Raw genomic sequence first — 26750 nt, forward strand, 5'->3', positions numbered from 1 at the left:
ATACAAAATCAATGTACAAAAATCACAAGCATTCTTATACACCAACAACAGACAAACAGAGAGCCAAATCATGAGTGAACTCCCACTCACAATTGCTTCAAAGAGAATAAAATACCTAGGAATCCAACTTACAAGGAATGTGAAGGACCTCTTCAAGGAGAACTACAAACCACTGCTCAAGGAAATAAAAGAGGATACAAACAAATGGAAGAACATTCCATGCTCATGGGTAGGAAGAATCAACGTCGTGAAAATGGCCATACTGCCCAAGGTAATTTACAGATTCAATGCCATCCCCATCAAGCTACCAATGCCTTTCTTCACAGAATTGGAAAAAACTACTTTAAAGTTCATATGGAACCAAAAAAGAGCCCGCATCACCAAGTCAATCCTAAGCCAAAAGAACAAAGCTGGAGGCATCACACTACCTGACTTCAAACTATACTACAAGGCTACAGTAACCAAAACAGCATGGTACTGGTACCAAAACAGAGATATAGATCAATGGAACAGAACAGAGCCCTCAGAAATAATGCTGCATATCTACAACTATCTGATCTTTGACAAACCTGAGAAAAACAAGCAATGGGGAAAGGATTCCCTATTTAATAAATGGTGGTGGGAAAACTGGCTAGCCATATGTAGAAAGCTGAAACTGGATCCCTTCCTTACACGTTATACAAAAATCAATTCAAGATGGATTAAAGACTTAAATGTTAGACCTAAAACCATAAAAACCCTAGAAGAAAACCTAGGCATTACCATTCAGGACATAGGCATGGGCAAGGACTTCATGTCTAAAACACCAAAAGCAATGGCAACAAAAGACAAAATTGACAAACGGGATCTAATTAAACTAAAGAGCTTCTGCACAGCAAAAGAAACTACCATCACAGTGAACAGGCAACCTACAAAATGGGAGAAAATTTTCACAACCTACTCATCTGACAAAGGGCAGTGAACTCAAACACATTTACAAGAAAAAAACAAACAACCCCATCAAAAAGTGGGCGAAGGACATGAACAGACACTTCTCAAAAGAAGACATTTATGCAGCCAAAAAACACATGAAAAAATGCTCATCATCACTGGCCATCAGAGAAATGCAAATCAAAACCACAATGAGATACTATCTCACACCAGTTAGAATGGCAATCATTAAAAAGTCAGGAAACAACAGGTGCTGGAGAGGATGTGGAGAAATAGCAACACTTTTACACTGTTGGTGGGACTGTAAACTAGTTCAACCATTGTGGAAGTCAGTGTGGCGATTCCTCAGGGATCTAGAACTAGAAATACCATTTGACCCAGCCATCCCATTACTGGGTATATACCCAAAGGACTATAAATCATGCTGCTATAAAGACACATGCACACGTATGTTTATTGCGGCACTATTCACAATAGCAAAGACTTGGCACCAACCCAAATGTCCAACAATGATAGACTGGATTAAGAAAATGTGGCACATATACACCATGGAATACTATGCAGCCATAAAAAATGATGAGTTCATGTCCTTTGTAGGGACATGGATGAAATTGGAAATCATCATTCTCAGTAAACTATCGCAAGAACAAAAAACCAAATACCGCATATTCTCACTCATAGGTGGGAATTGAACAATGAGATCACATGGACACAGGGAGGGGAACATCACACTCTGGGGACTGTTGTGGGGTGGGGGGAGTGGGGAGGGATAGCGCTGGGAGATATACCTAATGCTAGATGACAAGTTAGTGGGTGCAGCGCACCAGCATGGCACATGTATACATATGTAACTAACCTGCACAATGTGCACATGTACCCTAAAACTTAAAGTATAATAATAAAAGAAAAAAAAAAACTTAAAAAAAAAAGTTTTTTTAAAACTTGAGTTGTTCAATAAAAAGTAAACTTCATAAATTCACATTTTAAAATAATTAGAACTACCTCACAGACGCACGGTACCTTCTAGGTTGCTAAAGCCCTCTTCGTGTCTCTGAGGCTGAAAAACACAGGAACCACTGCTTTAGGTGCCCTGTGAGACAGGCCCTGCTCACCACAGAAGTGCAAGCTCACACAGCTTCCTGGAAGGCAAACTTGAAGTACCAGAATCAAGTTCTTTCAAGTGCTAATGTTGGTGCTGGGTCCTAGTGTAAAGCCAATTTCCCTTATCATACAGTAACTGAGCACAAGTTCACCTACTGGTTTCAGCTGATTCAATGGGCAAATGTGACACGTCCGCATGTCAGAGAACTGCACGGTGATTTTGCCCTTCGGGGTGATGCCAGTCACGGTGCCTTCTCCAAACTCATCGTGCGCAATTTGGCCGCCCAGGCACAGGCGACCATCGATGCCTCCAATCATAGCCAGGACCGCCATGAGGCCCCCCACTTCAGGGTTCTCGGAGTCGGGGAAGTAGTCCTCTAACTAGGCCTAGTGCAGACCAAACAGTGAGCTCGACCAGGGACACTCATGGAGCTGCCCAATCCCTACAAGTTTACTGTTCAACTAAATTAATTCTGAGAACACAAACTCACCCCTTCAGAAAGCCTTCCCGCAAAGCTGTGGGTGATGGAGCGGAGCTGGGAGTTGATGTACTTGTTGATGAGCCCATTCCACTGAGTCAGGGAGTGCAGCGTGCACAGCAGTGCCACCACCTCCTCCACCAGTGTGCTGCTATGGGTGGCAGTCAGCGAGGCCTGCGGGCGCACCCTGCGCCACCTCGGCATGGACTCTGAGGAGGAAACAAGGGGAGAAGCTGCTGCACTGCTCTTCACCAGGACACAGGGAAGGGAGACGGCCACCCACCTCTGAGTGATGGCACTGTGCTGCAATTCACCAGGGCACAGGGAAGGGAGACAGCCACCCACCTCTGAGTGATGGCACTGTGCCGCTCTTCACCAGGGCATGGGGAAGGGAGACGGCCACCCACCTCTGAGTGATGGCACTGTGCCGCTCTTCACCAGGGCACAGGGAAGGGAGACGGCCACCCACCTCTGAGTAACGGCACGTCAGAGGAGCAGGTAGTGAGCAAGCTCCCCAAGAAGTCAAACAGCTTCTCCACCAGGCATTTCATGTCCCTCGCCCTTTCGGTCTTGTCCCATGATGGAAGGACTGCTTGCAACAAATGCACAGCTAAGATCTGATAAAAGAAAATTTAAAACGACAAGCATTAAAAATCTGATTAAGAAACTACAGATTGTTATTTTCTCTTTTCTTTTTTTTTTGAGACAGAGTCTCGCACTGTCGCCCGGGCTGGAGTGCAGTGGCACGGTCTCGGCTCACTACAACCTCCACCTCCCAGGTTCAAGCGATTCTCCTTGCCTTAGCTTCCTGAGTAGCTGGGATTACAGGCACCCACCACCAAGCCCGGCTCATTTTTCTTGGATTTTTTAGTAGAGACAGGATTTCACTATGTTGGCCAGGCTGGTCTCAAACTCCTGACCTCATGATCCACCTGCCTCAGCCTCCCAAAGTGCTGGGATTACAGGCATGAGCCACTGCGCCCAGCCTCTCTTTATTTTCTGTTCTCATAATGCAAATAATCATGTGAAAATTTTGAGATTCGTTATTTTACAGCCAGGTAATTACACTCAAGTTGATTAGTGATTAGGATTGTCAGAGACTTTAGAAAAAAGCAACATTACAGATGCACGTGTTTAACTAAAAAAGAATTATTTTTAGTTTAATTCTTAAGACAATTATGCTACAAATTCTGTGAAGCAGATGAGTGAGTAGTTGCAGGATTTACCACTTAAAAGCAGGTAAACTAAAGGTTAGCAACTTACCAATTATCAAGGACCACTGCCCCTTGCCTCCAGAAAATCTACCCTGTTACTTCTAGACCCTTTCTGCACTCCTTACTGAATAAAGGCCCCTGACTCTAAGGGCAGGGAACTTCAGTACATGGATGCCTCTCTCAGGGAACTGGTTTTGCCTGGCAGCACATTACCTGCCTCTGCAGCGAGGCGGCAGTGAAGGGTGCGTGCCCTTCCATGACCTTCATGAGCAGCGTGATCCACTGCGGGGAGCTGAGGGCGCCGCACACCTGCGGCGTGAGAGCGATGCTCCGCAAAAAACCCAGCATGCACCAGCTCCGGTGTTGCTCCCTGTACACCAGCCTGTTTGGAGAAGCTGCGGGAGGGAAAATAGACATGCTTGGTAACAAGTCTCTAAAGACAAATCCCTAAAGATAAATCCTTATTTTTTTTATCAACTTATTTTATTTTCTACAATAAGCTCCTTTAAAATACATTGCAGTTTGTAAATTAATTCAAACTAATTCAAAGTGAGAAGTGCAAGAAGGCTTTTAAGGTAGTTCAAGAAACATTTCCGCATTTTTCTTTTTTCTTTTTTTTTTTTTTTTTTCAGAGATGGGCCCTCACTATGTTGCCCAGGCTGGTCTAAAACTCCTGGACTCAAGTGATTCTCCTGCCTTGCCCTGCCAAATAGCTGAGACTACAGGTATTTTTAAAACCTTCTAAGTATTCTAAGTATGTGTAGTAAAAGTAGTTAGGGAATTTTAGCTATGTATTGTTTCTAGGCAATAAGAAAATGATCTATAATTCAAATAGCAGTAATTTGCAACAGTGTATCTACTATATTTTTAATTTCGTGTTTTAAATATCTCCACAATCTTGCTTATATTTAATCTGCACCACTTAAATACTTTTTTTGCATTTTTAGTAGAGACAGTTTCCAATCCAAGTTTAATACATCTGCATTAACAAAATGAGTTTTTCACTAGGTTTACACCATTGGATTCTGGCACCAGTGGGCCCACCTCTGCTCCGCCTGGCTCCAGGACTCCACTACTCCCTGAATGGAGGCTGAGGCTTGGAGGCTGGGCCCCCCTAAGGGACCCCGCCCACAGCCCCACAGGACCTGCTTTCGCCTCCCACCTCCCCCCCGCCCACCTCCCCCGCCCTCAGCTATCCAAGCTTTTGAGGACACCTGCCTTCCTTCAGCACACTCACATGCGTTCACACACACACACTCTCACACCCTCATATGCATCCTCACACTCACACCCATACTAAGTTATTCAGACACACTCATGGGCACTCACACACCCACCCTCACACAGGTGCACTCACACCAGTCGCAATCACTAACACACACACAATCCCAGTCACACGTATGCACACACAACCTAAGATGCAATCACACTCCTATGCACTCTCACATACACTTACCCCCCCACTGCATACAAAAACTCACATATGCACTCACACTCAACACTAGTCACAACCGATTCCTCACCCACTCACACCTTTACCCACTTTCTCACTTCACACTCACACCTACACTGTTACCTCCCACTGACACAAGCAAAATGCTCACATTCACTGACACGCCTTCACAATAACGTCACTCGTGCTCACAATGATACAAGGCACTCATACACATTTACACAAATGCTCACAATTGCACACTTACACTTGTGCTGCCACCCATACTTCCTCACACTCAAGCCTCACTGACTTACACTTCATCTCATTGGCACACCCAGTAATCCCCTCACACTCACACTCATGCCTCCCTCATGCTCACCCTCACACACACACTGGCTCAATGCAGTGATGCTTTCACTCCCACTTCACCTGACTGTAGTCACCTGCCCACTCACATGCTCTCATGGACATACACACCACTCACATAAATGCATGCATACATACACCCACACAACCACATGCTACAAACACACTGTCACACTTGCAACACAAACGCTCAGCCACTTGCCCATCGACCGCTAACACACTCTCACCAATATGTGCGGATGCTCCAGCACACCACTAATACACGCATGTTCTCACACACACTGGAGCACACCCACATGCCCACTCACACTCACATGTGCTCACTCTCAGTTGCATGCACACTCACCCCACTCCCTCAGCTCACATTTCTCATACTTATTCTCCACACACACAAACACTTTATGGATTAAACTGTGACTGTCCCCCAACTTCACATACATTTGGAACTCAGAATATGATCTTATTTAATGAGGTCTCTGTAGACGTCCTTAAGGTAAGAATTTAGGTGACATCATGTTGGATTAGAGTCAAAGAAGCTCAATGAAAGAGTCCTTTCAGAGACAGAAAAAGACATGCAGAACACAGGGGCAGGGGCCATGTGAAGACGCAGGCAGAGACTGGCACAATGCGTCCCCACACCAGGGAAGCCTGGAGCTCCCAGAAGCTGGATAAGGTAAGGAAGGACCTTCCCCTAGAGCCTGTGGAGGGAGCATGGCCCTGCCCGCACCTGGATTTGGGACTTCTGGTCTCCAGAACTCTGAGAGAACAAATTTGTTGTTTGAAGCCAGTGTTATGGGTTGAATTCAGAATTGCAAAATTCGTATGTTGAAGCCCTAACCCCTACCATACCTCGGCAGGTGACCTTGTTTGGAAATAGGGCCGCTGCAGATGTAATCAGTTTGATGAGTTTGAATGATGTCCTTATGAAAAGGGGAGATTTGGAGGTGACTCACACACAGGGAGAATGCCATGTGAAGATGATGGCAGAGATCAGGGTGACCCCTCTACAAGCCGAGGAACGCTAAAGAGACCAGCAAACTCCAGAAGCTGGGGCAGAGCCCTGAAGCAGCTTCTCCCTCACAGCCCCAGAAGGAACCACCCTTGATCTCAGTCTTCCAACCACCAGAATCATGAGAATTTCTACTGCGTAAGCCCCCAGGTTTGTAGTACTTTGTTACAGCAGCCACAGGAAATGAATCCACACACATCCACACCCACCCACATGCACACCCGGACACGACAAGCGTGCGGCCCCCAGCGCTGACTCCCTGGGCCCTCAATCTCTCATTCCATGCGTGTCTTCTCCGTCATTCTGCTTTCCACTAATATTTGCAGCAGTCCGCATAAAGTCTTGGTGGCTTCACTCTGCATGATCTCAGCATGAACTCTGGCAGGCAGACAAAGAGTCTGCAGTAAGTTAATAGTGCTGGTAAACATCATTGTAGTGGGGTGAATGTTCCTTTCAGTTTGTTCAGCTTCTAAAAAAAATAATCAAAATAACAAATTATATTGGCAGCCCCAGCCTCTTGGATGGTCTTACCAAGCCCAGCCATGTGAAGCTTCACATGTCTTTTAGGAACAGCTAAGAAATGTCATGAAACCTCCTCCCACAACCTGGATCTCCACAGATAGGATCTAGCTTTCTTGGTCCACCCCTAAATCCTCACCTCTGCTTCCCTAGAAGCAATAAAGTGCTGACTAACTCCACATTATTTGAAGAGTTCAGAGTCAGGGACCGCAGAGGAAAGGTAAAGGCAGGTGGCAGGTTGGGTGTGCTCAGGCGGGGGCTCTCACTGGAGGAGGAGGCAATGGACCGAGACCGCAGGGCAATTCCACCAGGCCTCGGCTCACTCGCTCAGATGCAGGCTCAGCACCAACCACATGAGACTCACTGGTGGTGCAGCTGCCCCAGCCTGGCCACCACATTCTCAAAGAGGGGCAGGTGCACACGTGAGAGGAAAATGCAGAAAGTCAGTTCCAGCCAGATCGCCGGATCCCACAGCCACTCCATGCACCTGCATCGGAGGTGCCTGGGAGCTTATTTAAATTGCAGGTTCCGAGGACAGAGTGCCAGCCGCAGGTGCGTCCTGACATCCCATTCTAAGGCCCAGATGGCAGTGGTGGCAGCCAGCACCTGGACAGTTTGTGGGCTGCCTTGGACTAAAGGCCTTCCTGAGTCACCCACCAGAGTCGTCCTCTGTGTCTGAATCCTCTGCTGAGGGCTGTGCAGCGGCCAGCAGCTCTGCCAGCTTGAGGTCGTGTTTTCCTTCTTTTCCCATCCTGTAGGAGTTGGTGCTGCCCGTGCCCCACTGGACTCTTATCCACCCATCCTCTCCCAGCTCACCAATCACTCGGCCTAGGCCTGGAGGAGGCCCATGCTGACAAAGCCAAAGTAGAGATCAGTTAGGAGGGTGCGTGCCTTGCCCTGGTCCTTCCATGGCTCCCAGCAGACCTCAGTTAGGAGGGTGTGTGCCCTGCCCTGGTCCTTCCATGGCTCCCACCAGACCTCAGTTAGGAGGGTGCGTGCCCTGCCCTGGTCCTTCCATGGCTCCCACCAGACCTGCCACACAGATGTCATCATATGCCACCCTGTCTGTCAGGGGCTGTCCCCAGACACAGATTTCACCTCTCCTACAAAATGTGTGCTTGCATCATTTTAAATTAAATGGCATAAAATAACGTGCTCATGCTGCTTTACCAAGGAAGTAGGGGAAATCTCATCTCAATGAGGATCCTCTGAGTTCATGCACAGACAGGGCTTTGCAGCGAGTCCTGACCCCTCAATCCCTCACTGGCCTTGCAAGAGCAGAAACCTGAAACAAGTACCAGCACCTGCACATTCCCTTTTCTTCAGTTTCCTCCGGGCCCCAGGGGGAAGCTCTGGCTCTCACTTCTGTAGGAGAAAGCTGTTTCTAGGATGGATGCTGCTGTCTCCAGACACTGCTATTTCTAAGATGACTGTGACAAAGCCGGGGCTTACCAGCGTGGCTGAGAAAAGCTAGACAGACCATGGGAAGGTGAACACTGCCCTAACTTAGCTAGGGCTGTGGTAAGTGACTTCCACCTGGGGGCACCTGGCAGTGATTTAGAAGAGACCTGCGATGAGGGAAAATGGAGACATGGCCACAGGCCCATGAAGTATATCCCTAACTACTGGGTTCAGGGCACTTCGCAGCACGTGGCCATCAGCTCACAGGGGCAGAATCTGGGCTTCCTGCCTCAGAGCCTTCACTACACCAACTTTCAGAATGAGATTTACTCTCTTGCTCACTTTCACTCTTGTTCCAGTGACCCATCAAACTGAGCCTCATGCCAGTGAGTTTCCTGAAAAGAGCTGCCTCTCTTTCCAGACTTGATTCTGCTCAGATGCCCTACTTATGATTCCCTATTTGTGTTCACTCCCTTCAGCAGCTCGGGAGCCAACACCTGTGTCATCTATCAACCGACACATCCTGGATTATTCCAATTTCCACCCACCAATATCGTACAGACCTGTGCAGAAGATAACTAATGTGTGGCTAATGTGTTCACATCAAATCTCTGAGTACCTGATCGCCCCATTTCCAGTCCACACCTCTCATGACCCTCGTTCCAATCTTCATCGTGGCAGCCAGTTCTGGCCCTGAAACAGGGAGATGCACAGGAGCCGTTTCCTTCCTTGTTGCTTCCAAAACTGTGGCAGAAGCACCTTGAGCAGAAGCATTCATATCTTCCTCAACATTGTCACAACTGGGGCCTGACAGAGCATCAAAAATAATAGCTGAGCCAACAAGTAGCTACAATGTCCCTTTAATACACACAAAACATTTAAAAAATACAAATGAAGATCATAATTTTGAAGAATCCATACTATATGTTTATCAATATAATACTATGAATATTTTACTGATATACAATAAAAAGAAGATAAACGGAAGGACAAAATACATAAATATCCTAGGAAGATATAAAAGATATTAAAATGCTCAGTAAAGCTACTTTCTCTACTTCTAGGAATTACTCCCCCGTAAAAAGCAAAATAACTGAGTTAGAAAGATACTCATCACATTTTTTATTAATAGAAAAACAAAGATAACTACCTAAATATCTAACAGTGGGAAACTGACAAACTTTAATCATGGTTCTGTGCAGAAGACAGCCAACAGCTGGCCCGAGATACAACCTCAGACAGGATTGCTGCAGGCTAGCCCTCGGCTGGAGTCTGGATTTCAGGAGGGCTCCCCAATTCCCTAGGTGGTAGTTGTGGTTCGCTGTGCCTGAATTGACTGTACAAACAACGTGGTCTGTGCTGAAACCTGCTTTCCTTGTTCTGGAACTTGGTATGCACCAGGCAGGGGGTGCCCATGTGGTCAGCCCTGATGGAAACCCTGGCCTGGAGTCTCTACCCAGCTTCCCGGCAGACAGCACTTGACATGGCTCGGTGCCGGGGCAGTTATGCTCGTCCTGTGTGGATCCTGTGGAAGCTTGTACCTGCTTTCCTCTGGACTTTACACACATCCTTTTTCATGATTTTGCTCTGTGTCCCTTCACTGTAATAAACTATAGCCCTGAGTACAACTACATGCTGAGTCTTGTGAGTCCTCCTGGCCAACCATCAAACCTGGAGACCCCTGACAATTGGTGCCCTGGGTGGCTACAGAGTCATCCATAGCATGAAACAGAAGCTGAGCTGCTGTCACCTGAGAGACACCTGGTAAAACTTACCAATGGATTTGAAAATAGGAGAGCTAACCCTAGGAGAGTAGGCTAGATTTTTAACCCCCCTTTTCTCACTTGCTAAACTGAGAGCGGGTAGGAGTGCGGTTCTGGTAACTCCCTTGATTTTAGTTTTCTCCTCCAGGTGGAAGGGAAAAAGATCCAAATGGTCCCAAAGGTGGGCTTGGGTGAACCAAAAAATGTAAAAAGTTTGTCTTTCTCTCTCTTCCAAGAGAGCAAAAAAGGATATTCAATTCCCAGGGCTGGAGCAAAACTTTAGATAAACTAGCAGGGGAAACAGCCTTTCCTTTAGCCTAGCCGCTACTTTAGGGCTCCCAGGAAGGGGCCCCAAGGAAGGGACAGGAGTTGCATTCCAGGTGGATCTCCCAGGATCCCCTGGGCAGCTATACTGTTAACTCTGTAAAGACTGAATTTATTGCTAAGGGCTTGAATAAATTTGCAACCAAAACTGGGGGAAATTTTTTATTTTACATAGCTTTATGTTTTGTGGCTGTTACATGTGGATGTATACATTAAGCTGGTATAAAATATTATATGCTTATAATTTCTTAAATGATAAGAAGGATACCCTGATCAGGGCAAGCTGCAAATATAGACGGATATTCATGAGACACAACTACCTTGCTTTTTGCAGCCAGTGGGCCAGATGAAATTTAAACACATGAATACTATCAACAGAACAAGTCCCCATACTTAATGATTTGTGCTGTGATTTTTACTTATTGGAACCTCTGGGGAAAAAGCAGACAACATAAAAAGGCCATTTCTCGATGGAGATATGCTTCTGTAATTTTTAAATGCAACTTTTGGTTGCTCATGAGGCCTCAAGAAATCAGATATAACTCTTACTAGATGATTCTTTTCAGCTGTAATACACATATTAAAATATACATTTAACATAATACAACATATAAATATAATATATTAATTAAAAAATAATTATATACATATATATATAGAGAGAGAGAGACAGACTGACAGACAGACAGATAGAAAGATTCCCCCCACCCCCAAGACAGGATTTCACTCTGTCACCCAGGCTGGAGCCCAGGCTGGAGTGCAGTGGCTTGATCTCCGCTCACTGCAACCTCTGCCTCCCTGGCTCAAGCAATCCTCCCACCTCAGCCTCCCAGGTAGCTGGGACCACAGGCACACAACACTATGCCCAGCTAATTTTCATATTTTTTATAGAGACAGGGTTTCGCTATGTTGCCCAAGTTGGTCTCAAACTCCTGAGCTCAAGCAATCCACCCGCCTCAGCCTCCCAAAGTGCTAGGATTACAGCCTGGCCTGATACGTATTTTTGAATGGATTAATGTGAACTCTAAGACTGATGTGATTAAAAGAGCTTGGGAAAACCTTGCTTTTTCACTGTGACTTTGACAACTGGCCCTGCAGCATCTCAGTTTTAGCCAAAGAACACCACCATAAACCAATCAGATCTAATAGACATATACAGAACTTTTCACCAAAAAGAGCAGAATAAACATTATTCTCAAGTATACCACAGAACACTCTCTTAGACTGACCAGACCATATGTTAGGCCACAAAGTCTCAAATTTAAACAGACTAAAATCATACAAATTACCTTCTCCAACCAAAATGAAATGATGAGAAATTAATAACAAAAGGAAAAGTGGAAAATTCACAAGCATATGAAAATTAAACAACACACGGTAAACAATCAGTGGGTCAAAGAAGAAATCACAAGGGAAATTAGAAAATACTATGAGATGAATGAAAACACAACATACCAAAACTTCTGTGCTGTGCCAAAAGCAGGGCTAAGACGGGCAATTATACTATAAAAGTCTGCATTCACAGAAGATGATCTCAAATCAATAACTCTACATCTGGAAGAACTAAAAAAATAAGAACACAATAAAAACCAAAGTTAGGCCAGGTGTGGTGCCTCACACCTGTAATCCCAGCACTTTGGGAGGTTGAGGCAGGTGGATAACTTGAGCCAAGGAGGTTGAGGCTGCAGTAAGCCATGACTGCTCCACTGTACTTCGGCCTGAGGGACAAAGTAAGACCCTGTCTCAAAACAAAGACAAAAACAAAAACAAAAAAATACAAAGCAGAAAGAAGGAAACGATAGAGATTAGAGCAGCCATAAATTAAATAGGGAATAGAAAAATAATCTACAAAACCAAAAGTTCGGTTTCTGGCAAGAACAAAAAATCTGATAAACTTTTGGCAAATTAAGAAGAAAAGAGGCCAGGCAAGGTGGCTCACGCCTGTAATCCCAGAACTTTGGGAAGCTGAGGTGGGCAGATCACGAGGTCAAGAGATCGAGACCATCCTGGTCAACATGGTGAAACCCTATCTCCACTAAAAATACAAAAAGATTAGCCGGGCATGGTCGCGGGCGCCTGTAGTTCCAGCTACTCGGGAGGCTGAGGCAGGAGAATCACTTGAACCTGGGAGGCGGAGGTTGCAGTAAGCCGAGACTGTGCCACTGCACTCCAGCCTGGCAACAGAGTGAGACTCTGTCTCAAAAAAAAAAAAAAAGAAAAAAAGAGAAAAGATGCAAATAACTAACATCAGAAATGTAAGTGGAGACAGTACTAGCAACATAAAAATAAAAAAGATTATAAAAGAACACTGTGAACAACTGTATGCCAACAAATAAAATAGCCTAGATAAAATGGACACATTCCTAGAAACATAAATTACCCAACCTGACTCAAAGAAGAAATAGAAAATCTGAATAGACCCATAACAAATAAAGAGATTGAATCGGTAATTAAAAATCTTTCAGGCCGGGCGCGGTGGCTCACGCCTGTAATCCCAGCACTTTGGGAGGCCAAGGCGGGTGGATCACAAGGTCAGGAGATCGAGACCATCCTGGCCAACATGGTGAAACCCTGTCTCTACTAAAAATACAAATAATTAGCCAGGCGTGGTGGCAGGCACCTATAGTCCCAGCTACTCGGGAGGCTGAGGCAGGAGAATGACGTGAACCTGGGAGGCGGAGCTTGTAGTGAGCCGAGATCGTGCCACTGCAGTCCAGCCTGGGCAACAGAGTGATACTACGTCTCAAAAAAAAAAAAATCTTTCAACAAAGAAAAGCTTAGCTGGTTAACTCTTCCAAACATTTAAAGCAGAATTGACACCAATCCTCAAACTCTTCTAAAAATAGAATATATGGGAACACTACCTAGTTCATTCTATGAGGCCATTATTACCCTGATAACTGTAAAACAATAAAATATTGCTGAAAGAAATGAAAGAGGACGGAAATAAATGGAAAGACATTCCACATTCAGAGAATGGATGTTAACATTGTTAAGATGGCACTATTCCCCCAGAACAATCTACAGATTCAATCCCTAGCAAAAATCCCAATGGTCTTTTTTGCAGATATGGAAAAGCCAGCCTTGAAGTTCATATGAAAATTCAACGGAACCAAAGCAGCCAAAATAATCTTGAGAAAGAAGACACACTTCTCAATTTTAAAACAGTACAAAACTACAATGTTCAAAACAGTGTGTATCAACATATAGAATGTAATAATGTAATTGAGAGTCCAGAAATAAACCTAAATATCTACAGCCAACTGATCTTTGCCAAGGGTACCAAGAACTTCAGGGAAAGAATAGTCCTCAACAAGTGGTATTGAAACAATCAGATAATCAAAAGAAAAAGGCTGGACTCTTACCACACACTGTGTAAAAGAAATTACCTAAAAATGGACCAAAGATCTAAATATAAGAGCTAAAACTATAAAACTTACAGAAGAAAACATGAGATGAGGATAATCTTCATCAGTCTTGTATTTGGAAATGGCTTTTTGGATATGATATCAAAAGCATAGACGACAAAAGAGAAACAGATAAACTGAACTTCATCAAAATAAAAAACTTCTCTATGAAAGGAAATACAATCCAGAGAACAGGAGAAAATACCCACAAATGATATATCTGATAAAGGTCTACAGATCTGTGAAGGTCTAGTATACACGAAATTTTTAAAGAGTCTGAGGACTGGTGTTAATTCTTTAAATGTTTGGTACACTTACATAGTGCATTTACCGGTACAACAACAAGATGACGACAAATAACCCTATTTAAAAAGGAGAAAGGGGCTGGGTGCAGTGGCTCACGCCTGTTATCCCAGCACTTTGGGAGGCCAAGGCAGGCAGATCACCTGAGGTCACGAGTTCCAGACCAGCCTGGCCAACATGGCGAAGCCCCATCTCTACTAAAAATACAAAAATTAGCCAGGTGTGGTGGTGTGTGACTGTAATCCCAGCTACTCGGGAGGCTGAGGCACGAGAAGCGCTTGAACCCGGGAGGCGGAGGTTGCAGTGAGCCGAGATTGTGCCACTGCGCTCCAGCCTGAGTGACAGAGTGAGATTCCGTCTCAAAAAAATAAAATAAAAAATAAAGAGAAAGGGACTTGAATAGACATTTCTCCAAAGAAGATATACAAATGGCCAACAAGCACAAACATGTAAAGAAGCTCAGTGGCATTCATCATTAGTGAAATGCAAATCAAAATCACAATGAGATAGCACTTCACACCCACTAGGATGGCCTTAATCCAAAAAAAAAAAAAAGAAAACCACTAAAAATAGTGTTGGCAGGGAAGTAGAGAAACTGGAACCCTGGAATCCTGCCCCCTGGTGGTGGGAATGTAAAAATGATATGGCACTGTGGAAAAGTTTGGTAGTTTCTTAGTAAGTTACACATAGTTGTACCATACGACCCTGTAATTCCAGTCCTAGGTGTATAATCAAAAGAACTAGAAACAAGTGTTCAAACAAGTATTTGTATATAAATGTTGCTAGCAGCACTATTCACAAAAGTCAAAAGGCAAAACCAACCCACATGTCCATCAACAGATAAATGAATAAACAAAATGTTATATATTCATACAATGGAAATCTTTTTCAGCCATAAAAATAAAGTACTGATATATACCAAATGAAATAACCCAGACACAAAGGCCACAAATGGTATGATTCCATTTATATGAAATATCCAGGATATGCAAATCCATAGACAGAGAAAGCAGATTTGTGACTACCAGGGGCTGGAGAGCAGGGGAGTCAGGACTGATGGCTAAATGGGGTGCATTTATAGTGATGAAAAAGTTCTACAACTAGACAGTGGTGATGACTCTAGAAAATTGTGAATGTATTTAATACCTCTGAATTGCGACGTTAAAATGCTACACTTTCTGCTATTTGTGTCTTACCATAATTTACAAAAAGCTTTAAAAAAAAAAAAGAAATCAAAGCAAAATCTTGACGTTTACCCAAAGGCTCTCAAGCCGGTGCAGACCTACCAATCAGGCGCAGTGCCGTCTGAGTGAGGGCCAGCGTGCCGGAATTGAGCAGGAGGTCGAGGTTGTTTGCGCTGTGCTGCAGGGTGAGCATGTTGAGCATCATCAGGAGGAAGCGGGCTTGCGGGATGCTCCCCAGGCTCGGTCCCAATGGGTTCTCACTGGTGATGGTCTGCAGGGGAACCGGCTGGATACCTAATAAGCATTGATACCCACTTACATTTCTTGTGATGGATACAAGAATAAACATAACGCAGAAAGCACGGGCTATTACTTTAAACATCTGACTAATAAGCATTGACACCCACTGACATTTGTTGTGCGTGGATACAAGAATAAAAGTAACACAGAAAGCACGGGCAATTACTCTAAACATCTGACTATTTTTCAGTGGTTTCCACAGAGTGGGCAGCTCTGTCATGCTGCACGATGGGCCTACCCCCTGTATTCTATGCACAGGTCGTTCCATCTGTCTACAGGACTTAGCATGTTGCTCTCTGAATACACTGGTGCCCTATTCCATTCCTTCCATTTCAAATATAAAAGTTATGTCTCACTTTTCCTCCACAAAACCAATCCAATCAACTCTCTGTAGATGCTCAAACTATCCAGGAAATAAATATTAATATAGGACACAGACACTTAGGATATGTGGTGATACACATATAAATGTCAAAATGTAAAAATGTTATACTAGAGTACTTCAACATTGTATCTCCTGCTAAATTTTAAAGTTTTGTTTAAAATCTGAGAAAGCTGACAGCAGCATAGATTATACAAGTACAAAGTACAAACTTATTAAAGTCTTCTCAAAAGCAAAAATTGGCATTTGCAAGTTTCCACAACACATAATTAAAGGCAAACTATAAAATAACATTGATGCAATTGTTGACTCACCAAGTTCTTTAAATTTGGCACTGGCATCCATCAGAACATTTCGAATGTTCTGAACAGTCCAAGCATACAGCTTGCCAAAGGTGACTTCCAACAGCATCCGATTAAAAGGTGGGATCAAATCAACATCCTTTAAACAATCAGTAAGAGGTTCCCTTTCAAATAAAGATAAAGAATTTGACTCGGGACACTGCCAGACTTCTAACTGTTACAGAACAACATTCTGTTGCCATAGCTTCCTTAGTTAAGAAAAAAATATGCTAACGTTTTACCCTATATCGATTCCTTCAGGAATAAGTCTTTGCCATCCACAAAACATCGCTTACTGCACAGATGGAAGTAAGAAATTCTTGCTCGCCAGATACAATTTTAAAATTGTATCTATCCCTTCCAGGTGAACCTCTGCTCTCTCCAACTGCAAAATATCAATGCATATACAGTTAAGTGTTATGTATATTACCCACTGCAGAGAAGCATTTCTCATCAAATGTTATCTGTTTTAGTAGGCACTATCTCATTTTTTCCACATCCACTGGCTCTTCTTTAAGGGCAAATTCAGCAATTGTACTGAGGAGTGGAGACTGCGGATAAAGATCCTGAACATTCTGCTTCAACCACTTGTATTTGTGAACCCCTGTAACAGTACTCAACAGCGGCTGCCATTTGTCCTAACAAAGGAAAACAATTTTCATCATTAGTCTACCCTATTTAATATTAAACTGTGCTCTAAAAGTTATTTAAGTAAAATATAAATAATGCTCATAGGTTTAAATTGGTTAAAATATGTTAAATTTAGTAATTAATACATGGTTTTAAAACTATGCTATAAATATAAGTGAATTTATCTCTATACTAATATATGTTGGAACAGGCTAGCTTGGCATACGAAGTTAAGTTGTGGTTCATATTAATAGCCACAGGGCCCAGCACTGTTTCTGGAACAAAGAATATATTTAAGGAACGAATGGTGAATAATTAATGATACAATCTAGTACCAAAAATAAAAGGAAACCCTTCTCCAGCTACAGCTCTGACCAGGACATCATAAGTCAAGTTCATGAAGCATCACTGGGGCCGTATTTCTAACAACCGCCCGTCCCTCCCTCCGGATGCTCAGGTACAGAGGTACAAGACTGTGGATTCCTTTGCTACATGCTATGATTCTATTCAGCTAACCTCAGAATCACAGAAAACACTGCAACTTGGGTGATTTAATTGCAATGGGTCTCTTGTCCACATTTATTGGACTATGAGGCAAAATGCAGGCTTCTTCTAAATCACTCTCTTCCTTTCCAATTTTTTCTTCATCAGCCGTAGATTCTGGCTTCTTATGAACTGTGTTTTAAAACATCATTCACTATAAAAAATCATACACTTAAATATTAATTTTAAATTAAGAAATACTTAGATTTACATGAAAGACAAATATTTCATTCAAATAAACATCTGAACAACATTATAAATTGCAATGCTCAAACAACAAGAGTGAAATGATCACCATGGCAGAACAAAAAGACAAAGTGAGAGTGCGACAAGGGGAGAAGCCCTGAAGTAGGGGAAGCCCAGCAGCCAGCAAGCTCTTCCTCAAGTGCCAGAGAGTGAACATTTGAGTCTTTCAGGCCACGCAGTCTGTTGGAAATACTCAACTCTGCTGCTGTAGCACAAAAAGTAACCACAGATAAAGCAACAGGTGTGGCTGTGCTCCCGTAAAACTTTATGGTGCTACAATTTTAGCTTCATGTAATTTTCATGTGTCAAAAATAATATACTTCTTTTAATTTTTAAAAAACAATTTCAAACTGCAAAAAAAAAAAAAAAGGTCTTAGTCCACGGGCAACACAAAGCAAGCAAGAGGTGGAATTTGGCCCACAGTTCCTGGCTTGTCCACCATGGTCCAGTTCAGTGGTTCTGTTAGTGTGTAACTGAATTAATTGAATTCATTGTGATATGTGGAATTTCCTCCCTATATTTTATTTCTTTTAAAATTTTTGGTCTAAATCTCCTCAGCATGTAATATAAAAAATAAGCAACATGATAATACACCTGGGCAGTAAAGAGCTAACATAGCAGGCCGGGGTTGCTCAAACACTGCAAATTCCCAAGGAAGGTCTGTCCCTTCAGGATTGGTCCTTCTTCTAGGAGCTGAGCTCTGAGGCCTTGGAACATCCTGCCTGATAAGTTTTTTGGTATACCTGACACCCAGGACCCTGTGGCAGTGGTCTGGCCAGGCAGTTTATGCTAATGATGTGGCTTGCGAGGGACCACTTGTTTTTGCACTGGGGCACTGGAGTGTAAGTAATTGAGGTCAGTCACATGGGCACTGCCTGCGTATGTGACTGGCCCCCAACAAAATCTCTAGACTCGAGGTTCAGGTGCGCTGGCCTGGTTAACAATTCTTCACACATGATGTGACCCACTGTTGCTGGGAGAGCTAAGCACATCCACGTGACGCCACTAGGGAGAGACACCAAAGCTCGTGCCTAGTTTCCTCTGGACTTCCCTCCATGCACCCTTCCCTTTGCTGATTTTAATCTGTATCCTTTTTGCGGTAAAAAAAAACAAAAAACAAAAAAAAAAACACAGCTGTGAGTATAACAGCTCTTCTGAGTCCTTTTGGTGAATCATCAAGCCTGAGAGAAGGCTTGGCGATCCCTGACACAGCAACAGGAATATTAATCACTTAATCTTTTTAAGTTACTTAATTTCCAAAAAAAAAAGAAAACCAGCTTGAAACAACACACAATAAATCTATAAACCCACAAGAAACTCTAAAAGTGACAGTGTGGGCTCAGAACCCACGGATATGAAATGGCAAGTGGTGGAGTCTCTCTCCCTCATGCTGAGGCAGGCCTGTCTCCTGGGCCCGGGCTGAGTTCCTGCATGCCTGGGTTAAAGGAATTGCAGCAGTGTGACTGCTGTGACTTCCTGATCCAGAGCACCCATCGGATTCCGACAGGCTGTTATGGTGTAGGGTTTGTTCAGGAACAATCAAATTAGGATGGCTTCTAAAACGCTTTAGTCTTTCATAAGCTTATTGTTCAAAATGCCCATCAGAAACTGAGTAATGAATACTGTTCAATAAGCAGGTTTGTGAGTAAATCAGTATAAGTCATAAGAACATGATCAGAGGCCAGGCGGGGTGGCTCATGCCTGTAATCCCAGCACTTTGGGAGGCCGAGGCAGGCAGATAACAAGGTCAGGAGATGGAGATCATCCTGGCCAACATGGTGAAACTCCGTCTCTACTAAATTACAAAAATTAGTCAGGCGTGGTGGCGCATGCCTGTAATCCCAGCTACTTGGAAGGCTGAGGCAGGGGAATCATTTGAACCTGGGAGGCGGAGGTTGCAGTGAGCTGAGATTGTACCACTGCACTCCAGCCTGGCAACAGAGCAAGACCCCGTCTCAAAGAAAAAAAAAAGGATATAATCAGAAATTTCTGTAGTTTATTTATAATCACAAGTGACTAAATTCTAAACTATTTTATAATTTCTAAGCATTTTTATTCAAATTTGGATTTAATGCAAAAAGACTTTTCTGTACTCTTACACAGCTACTTCCAGGAAAATGTCAGTAACTCTTTCAGCTTCCCTTTATAATTCTCCATGTATCAGAATACTCAATATTTCCAAACAAAAAACATTTCTTTAGAAGAATGGCAATAAGTTTAAATGTTCCCATTATATCTCATTACCAGGATAACTAATAAAATAAAAATACGACCTTGTTCCCATCAATTTAGCAAAGATTATTTACATTTTCAACATCAATTTACTAGTAATCAAATCATACCACACTCAATTCCTAAACTGCCTCATTGTCTGATCGGTTGAAAAAATAAGCGAGATTTCCGTATTTAATCATAACTATACATAAAAATGATGGCAGCAGGTAGAAATGTCACATGGAATCAACAGTAGAGAAACTTCACTCTGAAATCACAGGTCCAGCGAGGCAGGGTGAAGCACATGCTTTAATAGTATCTTCTGTCCTTTTACATTCTTACTTCTCTTTTTCCTCCGTTCCCGAATTATCTTCTGAGCTATCCTCCTCCAACGGGGCAAAGAACTTAACAATTTAAACTTAGAGATTATAGAGAGGTCATTACAAACAGCAGGTCTCAATTCATTAAAGAGGAATCTCAAACGTTCGATGACAGGAGTGCAGACCTCCTTGTAAGAACGGCCCTGTTCTTGATGAGTCTGCAAAGTTAACCAGGAAAAGACAACTTTAACAACAAATATTTCTGCAACTGTCTGCAAAGCACAGAATAAAAAGAATTAAAATATATCACCTTAATGAGCGAACATTTTGCTTGGTAGACAACTCTACAAACATCCACCACTGACTTAGGCAACGTTCTGTGCTTTATTTGCTCAGTATCAAGTGCACCTGCATGAACTAAAGATAATGCCACATGACCTGCAAAAAGACATTTAAAAGAAGGACAGGGAAGGGATGAATATGTACCACAGGTTAGTCGAGGAATCTGCAGTCTAGCTAAAGTACACAGATATTGAGCTCCTTACCTAAATCTTCATGTTTTAAGAAGCAACATAACAGCAAGCGACCGACCTCTTCCACGGGGTGCTCGGGGGGAAACATGATCGGTGTGGTCAAATGGCACTGCCTACAGTACCTTTCTATTTGACACAAAAAGTCCTGCAACAGAAACAGCTGGAGGTAACTTCAGGGCCGCCCAGTGAGTCTTCACAAATCTTAAACATGCCACAGCTTCTGATGCACTTGCAATCAGTAATGCTTCTGAAGCCTTGCTAGCATGTTAACACAATCAGGTTCTCACCTCAAAACCCTCCAAATAATACATGAAACAAAGTCTGTGCTATGTTAACCAAAGAGCACATAAGTATTCCTATGTCAAAGTCCTCAGATAAACAGAGCACTGAGGTGGCAGTGGGGGCAGGCCTAGCTCACCTTCACGTTGTGATCCTGAATGTTACTGTCTGCAATGGCTTGCAGAAATGCCTGAGAATGGTCCCCCAGGGCCCGTCTGTGGGAGCAGTCGCGATTTGCTGGCAGGTGTGCCCACTGGGAGCCGCAGTGGTCCTCATCTTTCTCCTCGTTGTAGCTGTAGTGGATCTGGCTGGTCTGCAGCCTCCAGAGAAGATGGATGACTGAAGCCATTCTAGAAAATGCACACGCAAACATGAAAGAGAAACTCAAGTGCACAACTCAAAATAAATACTAAAAAAAAAAAAAGACGCTCAACTGAACACTCAATTTAGAAGGTAAAATTCAGCATCATTCATATGAAAGAGCTCCACCTAACATGTTTACACAGGTTGACTTGTAATTCCTCTATCTACGTGAATACACTTTCTGGTGATTCCACACACCTCAGGCACGGCATCAGAACTCAGGATTGTAGTTCCAGTCCAACATTCTCTGGATACCTGTGCTCTGCCTGCAGCTGCCTGGTTCCACAGATACCGTGTGAAGACTGAGTTGCACATTCTAACAAGGAAGGCAGCAAAGGGCACCACTGACACAACTAATCACAGGATTTCAAGTCCAAAACTGTGCAACGGATGACTATGGGGGTACCAGGGAGACTGGAAGACAGACCACCGCTATTCTGAGGGTCAGTAAGGGACTTGTGGAAGCAACAACTGAGCTAAGATGAGGAATAAGACCCAGACGCTGAGTATCCAGGCAGGGAACAGCATATCTGAAGGGTTTCTACAAAGAATTACATCCTCAGGGTAGGCTATGTATTCCTAGAGCACTTATAAAGGAATGAAAAGGAGAAAATATTTAACAAACACACAATCTTTAATGAAGGATAGATCCTTGGAGACAGGAGGGCTGATGGACTGGAAAGGAGACCTGTGCATGGTGCAAGGCATGGGATCAGCCAGTGCAAATGTTAATTACAACTGCTTATGGTCACTTGAGGGAGCGGCACATACACACAAAATTAGGATGTGCACCACTACAGATCTCTATTAACGATCTGTGTTATCAAATACTGCTCCAAATCCAAGCAATCAAAGCGGGGATGCACTTAGTGTTCTTTTACTGGACATTTAGATTTTAGAGCACTCAGGAGCATTCCCCAACCCACCACATTCGTTCTTCTGAAACACTAATCCAATGCCAACTCTCTCTGGCCCCCTTTCTTTAAGCACAGGGCAGCCCCTCCTTACTGCACCAAGATAAGCCTCTGATCCTCCTGTGGCTCGGACCCACCTGCCAGGGCTCATGGCACCCTCTGCTCTGGAGCTCGCCAGCCCTGCCCTCCTTGTCAATTTAAACAAAGCCCATCTTCTGGCAAGCAATGAGCCTTGAGGAGGAGGGAGGGAAGCAGACACCTCAGAGGGCACCACAGGCAGTCCAGCACCCAGCACTGCACAAAGGTCCACCCAACGGGGGGCTGTGTGGACGCCAAGATCCTCCTTTCCCGCAAGCCTCTCCCACACCCACTCTCGCAAGCAGCAGGAAAGCCCTGCTCCTCTCAGCATTGCCCTTGACACTCCTGTGTTTTCTGCCCAGAATGCTCCCTCACGCAATTTCAGGACTGCTGCCAGTGTGAAGCCTTTCTTCTCCCAGAACCACGTATGAACGTCTCCATTTCACCATTCACCACCTTGTAACGTGACCTGCTTAGAATGCTGGCTCATCAACAAGCAGCAGCTGAAAGCAGAGGCGTGTCCTATCCATCACTGCATCCTGAATACCTCGCATGGTAACGGCACCAGGCAAGTGCTCAACAGAAGCTGCTCACACGGACGGACAGATAGACAGATGGGAAATGCACGACTACATGAAGGAAAATGTAAACCCATCTTAGGAGACAGGAAAAAGCTTATTATTTTAGGTGGTTACAAAGGCTGACATCCTGAAATATAACTGACTTGAGCCTGGTCTGGTAAAAACGCAGTCCTCAAATAGAACGCTGTTTCCTGAGAGAACAGCTGATCCACATTCTGTGCAATTTCTGGGCATGCAGGGAGACAAAAGCCATGCTGGGCCCATCAGGCAGAGGCTGCAATACGTGAGACCACCACAGGGTAGACGGGTAGACACTCCTGCACACTTTTTAGCTTCCTCTGCAGCAACAGACCATGAGGGCAAATGACAGCCACTCACAGCTGTTTCTACCTGATTGAGTCTCACTATCCTTATTATTATTTTTTGTATCATCATCAACTGTGTTGAATCCTCCTCTTTTTTTTTGAGACGGAGTCTCGCTCTTGTCACCCAGACTGGAGCGCAGTGGTGCGATCTTGGCTCACTGCAACCTCTGTCTCCTGGGTTCAAGCAATTCTCCTACCTCAGCCTCCCGAGTAACCGGGATTACAAGCACCTGTCACCACGCCCAGCTAATTTTTGCATTTTTAGTAGACATGGGGTTTCACCACACTGGCCAGGCTGGTCTCGAACTCCTGACCTCAGGTAATCCACCCGCCTCAGCCTCCCAAAGTGCTGGGATTACAGGCATGAGCCACCGCCTGGCCATCTCCTACTTTTTTAAAGAAAGAGTCTTGCTCTGTCACCCAGGCTGGAGTGCAGTGGTATGATCATAACTCACTGCAACCTCAACCTCCCAGGCTCAAGTGATCCTCCTACCTCAGGCTCCTGAGTATCTGGGACTACAAGTACATGCCACCATGCCTGGCTAATTTTTGTGTTTTTTGTAGAGATGGGGTTTTGCCATGTTGCCCAGGCTGGTCTCAAACTCTTGACCTCAAACAATCCACATGCCTCAACCTCCCAAAGTGCTGGGATCACAGGCATGAACCACTGTGCCTGGCCCTCTCCCACTCTTAATGGCACTTACAGTTCAAAAAAAAATAATCTGCTAATCAGCAAAAAGCAAAGATTTTCTTACTGGCACATTCATTCTCAACAGGAGACAGCGACAGCGGTGTGCTCATTGCTAAACAGGAAGTGTGTAATCCGAGAAGCAGGCCCAGATTCCTCTCTGTGTCTATCAGAGGTGAAGAGAGACTTCCCAGATCTGGTATGGTGACAACTTCTTGGTCAGGCTGGAAAAATAAACTTCATCATCAATCTGAGGAAACAGAATTAATTAAAAACATAAAACCGAAAGGACAGTTCTGTCCTGCAGCTGTACCGCCATGTGAGCCCAGGGGTGCCCTGGGTGTTCTGCCCCTCCATCCTGTAATGAGTTGATGCTGCTGTGCCCAAGTAACAGCAGATACCACATAAACCCACATGCCCTATAAAGCTGGCAGCAACCGTACACGTAGAAAAACTAAAGCACAGATACATGATTTGGCTAGAATATTCCTTAGGAATCAGTTTCCAAAGTGACTGTACACCATGCTTCAGAAAGTATAATGAATTGTTACATGCATAAAGAACCCACTGGGCAACAAAACTATGACAAGTATTCGATGACAAGTATTAGTGGACTGTGACCACACAGGTAGAGGAAATGAAATTTATTCTAACAAAAATCAAACTCTGAAAAAAGCAAGAGTTCAACTTTTCCAGTCACAGAAGATATTTACAGCAAAGTTAATTCTCCCCTTCATAAAATGCTTTAAGCCCTGCCCTAATGGCATTTAATACATTTTATTACTTGTGGATAGCTGGAAAGCTAATCCCAGTATATAAATTCTATGTGTTCGTGAATACATAGGAAAGACATATTTCTATTGTAAAGAATTATACTTCTACATAGTTCTTCCCAAAAAATACATACCTCAAGATAATAAGCCATTCCAAATTTCTACATAAGACCAAAGTTTAACCTCTTTTCTTGTGGAACACTGTCTATATTTCTCACAAATTGATCATTTAAAAAACAATCTTTCAAGACCAGTACATCACAGATCCTAACACGAATAAATGTAAATTCATTTATGACAAAACTTCTAAAGGATCTTTATATTATCCCTAATGCCCCCGAAAAGACCCAGATATCAGTACTTCTAGATCCAAATATTCCTATCACAAACACACAGAGGGTGTCCCCTGCCATCCTCTGCATCACTCAAGGCATACAGCCTCACCTCCAAATATTGGCCAACACAAAATGCGTGCATGGATTCCCGGGTGACTTCAAACTCGAAAGCAGCTTCCAAAGCTACCACTGGGTTTTCCCCTGCAAACTGAGCTGAAAGAAAAAGGGAAAAAGCAACAGGAGTTCAATTCAGCTTGCCTGAAGAGCTATAGGAGAAACAGTGAGTAGGAAATAAGTTAGGCGCTTAACTCAAAAGTGAGGGTTACCAGAGTATAATGACCTCCCACTGTCTCCCAGGGTTGCCTGAGCCGACTCAGAACTTGAAATGAGTTCCAAGTATTAAAACAAAAAATGCACAATGAAAGGAAATTCTTCAAATGTGCTGAGTTTGTTGATAAGACAGACACCAAAGCCACAGATACATTAAAATATGCGGGGGCAGGCACAAAACTAAAGAAATCATTTATAAGCCAAATACTCTGCTTAAAATGATACAGGCTGTAACTTTTAACCAGGAAATAAGAAGGGTAATCTTACCAAGAATACTATTTCCTGTTAACGACTGTGTCTGGAAGTCCTTTATATCATACACTTTCTCATCAATCACAGTCCAGAAGCCTCCATCTTTATTATGGTTCTCCAAATCAGCTTTGTGTATAAGTGTCACTTCCTCATTATTTCTACAGTTCTGACCTGTAAAAAATGACTCTGTGTATACAGAAACCAGAATCAGTCCATCGATCAATCAACAGGTAAAATGAAAAGAACAAACTGTGTGAAAGAACTACAAGCAGAAATAAACAAATCCACAATCACAATGGGAGAAATACATACCTAGCTCTGAAACTAATACCACACATACAAATTCTATTAAATATAGAATGCTTTAAAAAAAATCTAGGCAGCATGAATATCAAATCAGGCCATGCCAGGCCATAGAGCAAATCTCAACAGATTTCAAAGAAATAAAGTTACACAGCATGTGTGCTGACTACAATGCAGTTAAATTGGAAATAGGTTTTCAAAAGTTCATTCAAAATAAAATAAAAATGACTCTGTATATACAGAAAATGAAAATATTCATCCACATATTTGAAAATTACAAAATACACTTATAAGTAACCCAAAATTCTAAGAAAAAATGACTATGAAAATTAGAAAATGAGTTCAATTAATAATCAAAATACTGCAGATCAAAATTGGTGACATACAACTAAATGCATGCTTGAGGGCATTTACGCCTTTAAATGTGTATATTAGGGGGAAAAAGCTAAAAAAGAAAAGAAACACCAAATCAATAGAAGTCTATTAATTCATAAAAATACTCAAAAAAAGAAAACCTGAGTGGTGGTCACCTATGCAAGTGCTAG

At 43.4% G+C, this 26750-nt stretch overlaps 1 protein-coding gene across 1 annotated transcript; it reads right to left on the reverse strand.

The window, feature by feature from the left end:
* On the reverse strand, positions 1-26090 carry LOC100971351 (putative HERC2-like protein 3). Its single transcript, XM_063597976.1, is given in 21 exon segments — positions 1-2418; positions 2523-2719; positions 2980-3127; positions 3938-4119; positions 6821-7003; positions 7711-7903; positions 9074-9261; positions 15538-15729; positions 16432-16583; positions 16701-16847; positions 16927-17096; position 17441; positions 17631-17763; positions 20434-20629; positions 20722-20849; positions 20957-21089; positions 21363-21541; positions 21544-21573; positions 24280-24436; positions 25430-25533; positions 25918-26090. Coding segments are annotated over 20 exon segments (3054 nt in total). The 5' UTR covers positions 25463-25533; positions 25918-26090; the 3' UTR covers positions 1-2106.
* Between the last annotated feature and the right edge of the window lie 660 nt (positions 26091-26750).

Source organism: Pan paniscus, chromosome 18, assembly GCF_029289425.2.
Source record: "Pan paniscus chromosome 18, NHGRI_mPanPan1-v2.0_pri, whole genome shotgun sequence".
Taxonomy (NCBI): Eukaryota; Metazoa; Chordata; class Mammalia; order Primates; family Hominidae; genus Pan; species Pan paniscus.